Source organism: Montipora capricornis, chromosome 9, assembly GCF_036669925.1.
Source record: "Montipora capricornis isolate CH-2021 chromosome 9, ASM3666992v2, whole genome shotgun sequence".
Classification (NCBI taxonomy): Eukaryota; Metazoa; Cnidaria; class Anthozoa; order Scleractinia; family Acroporidae; genus Montipora; species Montipora capricornis.
Genome location: NC_090891.1, coordinates 27,002,107 through 27,012,106, shown reverse-complemented (window position 1 = coordinate 27,012,106; position 10,000 = coordinate 27,002,107). Strand labels below are relative to the sequence as shown.

General features: G+C 39.3%; 2 protein-coding genes across 2 annotated transcripts in view; both read right to left on the bottom strand.

Moving 5' to 3' along the window:
- LOC138015015 (uncharacterized) overlaps nt 1-3,348 on the bottom strand; it is a 5,040-nt gene extending 1,692 nt beyond the window's left edge. The window contains exon 1 of the mRNA XM_068861910.1: nt 1-3,348. This exon is cut by the window's left edge and continues 1,692 nt beyond it. Within this exon, the coding sequence (XP_068718011.1) occupies nt 1-3,215 (3,215 nt within the window). The 5' untranslated portion in view covers nt 3,216-3,348.
- Nucleotides 3,349-8,869: 5,521 nt separating this feature from the next.
- The window catches only part of LOC138015017 (carboxypeptidase D-like), a 7,434-nt gene continuing 6,303 nt past the window's right edge, over nt 8,870-10,000 (bottom strand). Inside the window, exon 2 of the mRNA XM_068861912.1 lies at nt 8,870-10,000. This exon is cut by the window's right edge and continues 840 nt beyond it. The gene's annotated coding sequence lies outside the window, so the exon portion shown is untranslated.

Here is a 10,000-nt window from a genome sequence, read left to right as displayed (position 1 = left end):
CATTTCTGAAAGTTGTCAAAGAACAACCGGAAATTTTCCAAGATTGGTATCCACTTCTTGAACCATGGGGTAAAGAGAAGTACCAATGGAAGGAATAAAACAAAGCAAATTATCCAGAGAACAGCAATGATGGTATATGGCAGGTGCTTTTTCCAGTCGCGAACAAACTCAATGTTACCATCAGCATACAGCACCCATGTACCATTCAAGGGAACATAGTGGAGAATGTCCCACGATACCATTGTCACATTTGTGTAACAAAGAACCAGCAAAGTGCAAAAAGCACGAGACACATTTCTGTTAATGTAGCAGGATGGTCGGCACCGTGCAATTCTCACGAGAACTAACAGCACAAGAAGAACATATGCAGGAAGGATGTAATTGATGCCAAGCTTTTGGAGGTTGTCCATTCCATAGAAGAGACAAATTCCAACTCTCTTGACTCTCCAGTTTGCTACACCAATGATAAACGTGATAAAGGGGTCAAGATATTGTCCTTCTTGAACAAGAAATGTCATTATTTGATATGAGTACAACCATGCATTGAGGTAAGCTGTGAAGATGTCCAATTCAGCTATACGCAGGACCACCAATACTAACACAACAGTTACTATAAAGAGCACTAGAAGTAGCCAGAGATGACTGTTTCGGCACTTTTCTTTACATTCTTCATCACCTAAGTTCACGGAGTACCCTTCATTGCATGCTCCACACAAGACACTCGAGCCGTTGCGGCCTTCATTACATATTGTCTCCTTGCTGAATTCAAAAGTCAAATTATTTCTGATTGAGGAATTGCAGTGGTTTAGTGGGCAAGGATATGTAACAAAATTTTTATGTACCATTCCACCCCAGTAACCACGTCTTAGGAATACATACTTTGCGTCACCAGAACAGTATGAAATTCCATTTACATTTAAACATGAACAACTTCCATCATCCTTTTGCTCAAAGCCAGGATAACAATCTTTTAGTGTGATTTTTCCAGAGAGTTTGCGCACCACACGGCCTGCGACTGTGTTAACATCAATCCTAAATTCATTGGCCTGTTTCCCAAGCATATGCAAATTGTTTATTTGGTTGTGATGACGTTGTATGAGGAACAAATTTGAGGTTGACACAAGTTTTACATCATCACTGCTAATAGTCAAGTTGACAATGCCCATCACAGAACTGTTCTTTTCATCAATTAATTCAACAAAAGCCGAAAACTTTTCACTGGGAGAGGCATGCCAGTCTGTCTTATTGACATTGATTTGGACTGCATCTGTAGAAATTTGTTCCCCAGGAGTCTTATCTGGATCTAAATACTGCATTGTATTTTTCCATTCAAGAGTTGAGTTATTTATACGAGGCTCTCCTGCTCGTCGGCATCCAGAAAGAGTTGATGCAAACACTGAGTTTCCACCTCCGCCAGTTAATACTTTGTTGCCCACAAAGACAACTTTGGTTTGCCATTGTGTGACATTGTCAAGACTGTCAGTGTTGTTGTAAGCAATTATGCATGCTCGTGTATTAAGCTCTGTTGTATTAAATGCCATAACAGGTGGTCCAGAATCTCTCACGTAAAGAGCTCCTCCTTGCTCTGAAGCAGTGTTATTCACAAACTTAAGTTGGCCGTGGGGCATTAGCATAATAACAGATGTTCCATACAATCCAAGGCCTCCGCCTTGCCCCCCGGTATTGTTTTGAAAGGTAACATTCCCAAACACATGCAAAGCTGCATTTTCAATCACCACTGCAGTGTTATTGTTATTTTCAATCTTTATAACACCTCGAAAAATTACAGGCACACAGTAGGAATAAATTGCTCCCTGACCAATGACTTGTTTATCTTCTGTCAAAATGATGCCATTGCTGGTGATATTGCAGTCTTCAAGATCAATTCTGTATGCGAGTAAGGGTCCACGTCCCATCAAATCTCCAAGGCCATTTATAGACGGTGATGTAGCCAGACCCACAGCAGCACCCATAGTTGCGTAGTTATTCACCCATTCACAATTTACATACCGTACATAATGAGCCTTGCCAGTAGGATCTTTCATATAGGAGAGTGTTCCATGATGTGAGACTGCACCTCCAAAAATAGCCTCATTTTTCTTAAATGTGCAATGTTTATGAAACAGTTTGTTGGCGAGTAGTTGAAGAATGTCACTTTGTGCAATTGTACCACTTCTGATTGCACCTCCAGCATAGTGTGCCTTATTATTTCTAAATGTGCAATTTGTAACTTGAAATGTGTTGTTTTGCACTTCATCTTGGTACTCTATGAACACCCCTCCGCCCCAGAGAGCAAAGTTGTCCTCAAAGTGACAAAAATTTACATCAATTAAGTTGCTTTTTGCTGCCCCCTTAATGAAAAGTGATAAGCCTCCTCCACGTCCAAATGGGAAATGGTCATCTCCATGTGGGTTGTCTATCAATGTTAAGAAATTAGTTTGATCAGGAGCTGAATTGTTTCTGAAAGTGCAGTTGTAGAAGGTGTAAATAGCATTGCTATCATATTCAGCTAATTCTGTTTGGTTTCGATTGAACGGAAATAAACCACCTTTGAAAGTGAATTCCACATAAACACCACCTCCAGCAACTGCAATTTCCTCTGTAGCTGAAATATTTTCGATGGGTTTGTTGTTCTCAAACGTGGAATGCATAATCAAGACCTCACCGCCTACGTCATACATGTTAACCCCAATACCTGGACTCTGGACAATAAAACAGTTTTCGATAAGGATGTCTTTGCAGTAAACAAAAAACAGAGCAGAGAGGAAAGGTATGTGAGCATGTTCATGAAACGCATCACCAGTTGTGCTATCATGCTTGCCACCGCAGCCTCGAAGTAATATTCCTTTGATTGTGATGTTGTTGCTGTTGTCAAATGAAAGGCTTCCGTTTAAGTGACAATCAATCGACACAAAGCCCGATCCTTGATTCCCTAAGACGCCAATCTCGATCATGTTGCTGAAGTTAAAGTGTTCTGTAAGATTGTAGGAATAAGGCCCTGGCTCCAGATACACAAACGTGGAATTTTTGACAAACCCGAGTGCATAGTTCAGACTTTGACATGCTATCGTCTTTTCATTCCCGCACGTACTGTTGTCCGTTCCATTTTGTTGGGAAACCACGATCTTTTGCGGTTCTGCATGAAGCGGTACACTCGAAGCACACAGTAAAATACAAAATGCAAGGATAAACGCGAGAAACTGAAACGCAGCCATCCCACAAATTCACAGAAGAACGGCTTTCTTGGAAAAGTTTACATACACATGTACGTTTGACGTGTGCAACGGCACCGAGCCAAATGTCATGCAATGCTCGCCACCACAAAGGTATTGCGTGACATTCCATAAAATGACTGACCTGATAGGAAAAGTTAGTAGAGTTTATAGTAACTATGTTATAGGTAAAGTTTATAAATTTCAGAGATGAAATGTTCATATTTTACTTAACTAGAAAGCGAAAAAAAGCAAGATAGGTCGACCAGGAGCCCATCAAGGATGAGCTCCTGGTTTTGATTATAAACAATGTGATTTGAGAAAATGTTGAGTGCAGTCGCGTGACAGACAACACGCGGGAATCTGATAGCCTTGAACTTTGAAACCTTTATTTATTTGAAACCAAAACCAATGATTGACTGTGATAAAAAGGAGAGACATTAGAACACGGAAAAATAGAGTGGGAAATTGTAATCTTAAGCGAGGAAGAGTTTTCGGTGATCAAAAAAGTAGAAGAAATCAGGATACCGTGTGAGTTTGTTGGTGGTTCAATCTTGGAGGCAATTCCCAACATATCTTATCATGATAGCCTTCACGCAGCCGGACATTTAACTTGAAATCTAGGTCAAATACCGGTGGTTTAGGCCAAATCATGATTGTAAATCCCGTGTTGGGATTTTTCATTGACTATACGTTAAACTACATGTAGTAATAGCTTGAAATACCAGATAGACCCTGGAGCAGAGTAGCTACTGATCTGTTTTCGTTGAAGTCAAAGGACTATATAGTACTGGTAGATTACTACTCAGACTATATTGAAGTGAGTCCACTAACAGATACAACCTCATCATCGATCATCAAGTTTCTCAAGGTCCAATTCAGCTGACATGGTATACCGGATGTCTTAGTCTCCGATAATGGCCCACAGTACATCAGCAATGAGTTCGTACAGTTTGCCAACGAATGGGAATTCAGACATGTTTCCTCATCCCCACATCATCAGAAAGCCAACGGAAAAGCAGAATCAGCCGTTAAAATTGCTAAGAACTTGTTTAACCCTTTGATTACTATCTGGCCAAATACGTCCACCTTTATCCACGGTCCCATCTACCCCTTGTGACGTCATCACTTTTAACGGTCAGGAACAGCTTTGTTCACTAACTTGTGCAGGGAGAAGAGATCTTTCAAACTATACCAGAATGAGCACAATTGAGTCAAGGAAACTGGAGAAACGGCCAAAAAAAACATGTAACACTGACCTGAAAATCTCCATGAAAAGCTTGCTCCATTACCCACCTACCTTTCTGAGCACCTAATTCTAAGATGATGAAAGGTTTCTCAGAAACTCTTCCCACCAAAATAAAGCCTACCAAATGCCCAGGAAGTTCAAAAAAAAAAAATGAGGCAAAGAAAGCGAAAAGAGAGGGAAGGAGAGAAAACGAAAAGTGAAAGTCGAAAGTGTTGTATTTTGTTTTCTGCGCATGCCCGAACTTTGCAAGCGCTTATTTTGCACCTGGTTGAAAAGGCCGCGGAGTGTACAACCTGGGAACGGGCTTGTAGGGAGATTTAGCTCTTAAACAGCACGACAGTGACCAAAAAACCCCTCAACTAGCTTCAAAACGTGTTTTTCGGCCAAATCCCTGGTAGCCAAAGGGTTAAGAAAGCACTGCGAGACAACAAAGATCCATGGTTAGCACTTTTAGACTTCCGTAATACTCCAACACAGGGAATGCAAACAAGCCCTGTACAAAGTTTGATGTCTAGAAGAACCAAAACCTTAGTTCCCATAGCAACCAGTCTTCTGAAACCGGAAGTAGCAGATGGTGTGACAGAGAAAATTGAGCTAAAACGACAGAAGGCCAAAAGCTATCACGACAAGCAAGCTAAGAGACTACCAGAACTTGAGATTGGTCAAGAAGTGCGAATTGCACCCAACCTAATAGGAAAACCCTGGAACCTAGGTACGTGTACTGAGAAGCTCTCAGACAGATCGTACATAGTTGAATCAAATGGTGAGCAGTATCGACGCAACCGGGGATGGGGAAAAAACCAAAAAAAAATTCATGCAAGGGAAAATGCCAAGAAAAAAAATTCACGCAGAGAAGATGGTTAAGAAAAAAAATTCATGCAGTAGGAAGGTCCAATTGTGACTTTTATTTACAGTGCATTTCACAAAATTTTTGACAGGCGATTTGCGAAGTTCGTTGTAAATTTCATAAGTTCGCTTCGAACTTGGGAATTTCAATACGTAACTGTCAATCAAAGGGCAAACTTTGAAAGTGTTAAAAAAGCTTAAAGGTTGACAGGCCTACACGACTCCCTTGTACGTGGTCTGGTTTCTGTTGCCTTTGTCATAATTTTGCTCTCTTGAGTACATATTTGAATGGACGCCTCTTTTAGGCGGTTCCTGTAGTATTCATTTAGCAATGGTTTTTGCCCTATGAGGCTTTACATTTGAATCTGTATACTGCTGTGTGATACGTTTTCTTCCAAGAAAATAGTTGGTCTCGAAAGTAATGTTTTTAGTTTCTTGGTGTTGATTTTCTCAGCAGTAATGTGAATGTGACCTCATGGTGTCTCGCTTTTGCGCCAATTTAATTCTAGGCTTGACCGATATATTCATCAGCGGTAGAAGCGAGTGATCGTCTGGTTTTAAATGTTTGACCCGGGCCCGGGTTCATTATGTTTTTGAACGCCTGTTACATTGTGCCCTGTATCAGTGAGGTAGCTGGCTTCTTATAGGCTTTGTATGCCTTTTTTTTTATGCGTTTCTTAGCAGATCGTTATGCTCTTTGGAGGCGTTGGTTTTTTTAATTCTTTCACTCGTTCTTCTGACTTCTTCAGCGTGTTTTGGTTTGTGGCCATGGTCAGTAGCTGTCCTCCTTGAACCTCTGGAGTTAATTCGTTCTCGTCGATGCTCTTTTGATATTTGATGTCGATGTCTTTAGGTCGTTTCTTTGTCGAGGCATTAAGATAATCCGACTCTAGATGGAAGTTCTCTGACATATTATTTGGTCATGCAAGACCGCGGTTTCTATCCTATCATGTGGATCTCATCAGTTGCCGATAGCTTGATTTAAGGTGAAGAGCTTTGTCTCTCTTTGTTTCTTATGTGTATCATTCTCACATTATCTCAAAATAAAATTTGTAATAAATAAATATTAGAATTTGGTATCTTTGTAAATATTCTATAAAATTATTTGTGCCCACAATAAAAATTAGAGGATGGGTCTTATCGCCTTGAATAATGATTCTATAATAAAATGAAAAAGACCATTCAGTTTACATGTAATAGTAGTGTTAAAACTTTACAGAGGGGCTGTGTTGGTGAATGGAGTATGGCATCATTATGATGGGGCTGTGGGAGAGGAATTCCAGCGGGCAGGGACTGCAAAAATGTACAGGGAAGCCGTTCACTCCAAGTGGCTTCCTCTTCTCTCACTGTGTGTACATTTTCGAAAAGATTTTGCATTAAAAAGTGGCCTGTATTCTTTGATCTGTTGTGAGTGTAGAATAATTTATAAATCACAAAAACATAGATAATGAATCAAGATTTCACTGTTAAAAAAAAGCAATATTTGTCTAAAAAAAAAGTTCGTGCAGGGGGTTTCACCTGGAAAAAAAAATCCTGCACAAGCAGTGCGCGAAAAAAAAAGATCGTACCAGCTGAAAATCCCCCACACCCCCCATCACTTTTCTAATGGTCCGTCCCTTATCAAACTGTTATAAAATATGCAACATTACATAAGAAAATACATCTTCAGTCTTGTGCTCATGTTTAAATTTTCGTTTTGCACAAATCAGAATCATCGCTGGCTCTCTTGAGATTGGTTTTAATTGTTTGCTTTGAACCCTGTTCAGATGATTCAGCTGATTTTGAGGACAGAAATGCTCCATGACAATCAAGTGTGCCTCCTCTTCAAAGCGAGTCTAAGTGCGAAGTTTTTGTGATGGTAATTAGTTCAACTTTATTTATGAATGAAAACTAATTTTCAAAAGAAAAACTTCGCTTTTAGACTCGCTTTGAAGAGGAGGCAGACACGAACTCGGAAATGGCCTATAGAGCGTTTTCACTCGCGTGACTAGTAGCCATATTGGATTACTGAAACAAAAGAAAGAATTTGCATAAAAATAGAGTTCAATTCCCGGAGGATTAGTTCTGTACACCATCATGGCTGCCATTTCTTTGTTTTGGAACACCAACATGGCCGCCGTGACGTCATGTGAAAACGTAAGCGACTTGGCTCCATGCCCTCTAGTCAAGCCAAAAAATCAAGATGGCGACGAATAAACGTGAAACTGTTTACCGAATTAAGAATAATTTTTCTATTATAGAATTACTTTTCTTTCTTTTATTAATGCCAGTTGTTAATGAGGTAAAATGTTGAAAATCCACCAGCCAAAGTTCAAAATCTACTGGTATTTGGCTGGTAGACCACCGCCAAGTTCGAGACCTGCATTATTTCACCCATCTTGGATAAGGCAAAGCCAACATATGCGCATTTATTAATTAATCTTAAAAAAACGAACATGGGTAATAACTTGTAATAATTTATAGAGTCTGAGACCACCATAAACCATAGCATAAATAGAGGGTATTACATGGCCGCGCGGAGATACGAATTTTATCTTCGAGTGCTGAAAGTATCCCTCCCGAGTGAGCGAAGCGAACGAGTGAGAATCACTTTCAGCCTGAAATGTCTAGATTTAAAACAACTTGTTTTACTCATTTTCGAAATGATGAAAACGTGGTCACCAACCGCTAAAACACGTATGTTGTGTAACATGAAAAAAGATATGAAAGTTATGAAAAACAAATCATGATAATGTAAAATTTTGCAATAAAAATGTAACTGTAGTAGAGAATGATTATATTAAAGCAGAAAAGTATCTCACAATGAAGAGGAAGCTCGCGTTTTATTGGCTAATCGTGTTCGTTACCATGACGACACCTATATTCTCACTTGCGAAAGATAATAATAATAATAATAATAATAATAATAATAATAATAATAATAATAATATGTTTAAACAGGATGACCAATTCAGTTATACTGCTATCAATATGGTATATGATATGTTCACTGCGCGCGGTGAAGATATGATTTTTTAAGTAAAGGAGAAATCCTGGTATTTCATCAGTATCTATATATAATAAATGACTTTCTCCAATGGTTCCGCCATCTTGTTTTGCTCGGATGCTCATGCCCAGCTTCCTCGCAGACTCGTTCCCAGGTCCAGAATATGCAAAATGGCAGAAATGGCTTCTTTTATTCGGATTATGCCCCATTATATTTTCTGCTCCTGAGGCCTAATTGATCACTTTGCTTATACGTTTTGCTTTCCCATTTCAGACCACGTGATGCTACTCTTGGGAACAGTTTCTTTCAAATGGCGTCTTATGCACGTGCATATGTATGCATATCTTACTTCTGAAAAAACTGAAAGGAAAATTCCCTTGGGAATATCACGTGGTCTGAGATGGGAAAACAAAATGTGTAAAAGGCTTACTACTATAGGTCACTCCGATCCACCTCCCAGAAATTTCTGCAGGTGGACCACACATACACCAAATCATATGGTGATCGGGCCTTTTCTGTCGCCGGCCCGCGGCTCTGCAGCTGGAACGCGCTCCCTTTACACATCAGGTTGACTGATTTTAAAAGGGTCCTTAAGTCCCACTTATTTATTAAACTTCGCCTTCTAAATTAACTATTAACAAAATATGACGACGTAAACAAAAAATAAACAAATACTGGGTAAGGCAGGGTGACCACAACAGCTGACGCCAATTACTGTGGTATTACTTTCTATGACTTACGAAACGTAAGTATTCAAGTGTTAATGTACACTAGGTATTCATTTGGTGATTCAAGACATTCTAACAGGAAAAATCGAATTGAATTGAAGAGAAATCTGTATCAGATATATAGATATTGATTAATAAAACATTTCTTTTGTTTTCCCTCATGAATTATCAATGAGTTTTATAAAGATTGTAAAGCACTTAGGGCACTTAATGGGTAGGCACTCTAGCAACAAATTTTATTTATCTTTTATATTATATTTTCCTGGTTTCATAGCCGTTTTTTCTTTGTTTAGGAACATGGCCTCTGTCATTTCATGTGGAAACGCTCTGTACCTCCATGAATACTTAAAGTGCCCCTGTGATCAAAAAAACCACTTCCTTTTTTCCTTCAGATTTCGAAAGTGTGTTTGCTTAACACCTGACTGGCAAAATTTTGAGCTTTGATTTTTATCCAAAGGCCGTTTACTTTGAGTGTAAGTTTTGGATTTCACGGTCCGCCATTACTCACGTTCAAAACTGACCGATTGGACCTCAGACGGTTGGATCCAGGGAAAAGTGACGTCAGAGGCTCACTAGCTTAAAATTTCAGTGTGTGAACGCAGCTTATTATATATGCAAAGCGTGAGTTTAAAAGTCTGAAAGCCCAAAACCCCCGTGCTGCATATTAATTCTGCGGCGTACACACGTATTGCATTCTTAAACTAGTGAGCCTTTGACGTCATTTTCTCCTCGATCCAGCTCTCTCAAGAACATAATGTTAGTAATGGCGGACCATTACATAAGAAAATTACAGTTAAAATAACGAAGTGTCTTTTTGAAATCAAGGCTTAAAACGTGGGTCACTTAGTGTTTTGTTAACATAGTTTTGAAATCCAAAGAAAAATATTAGTTGATTTTTTGGTCACAGGGGCACTTTAAGAGTCTACACTGGAATTGTGTCCAGGAGATATGCGATCTGTAACCTGTGGTTTTTCTTTTC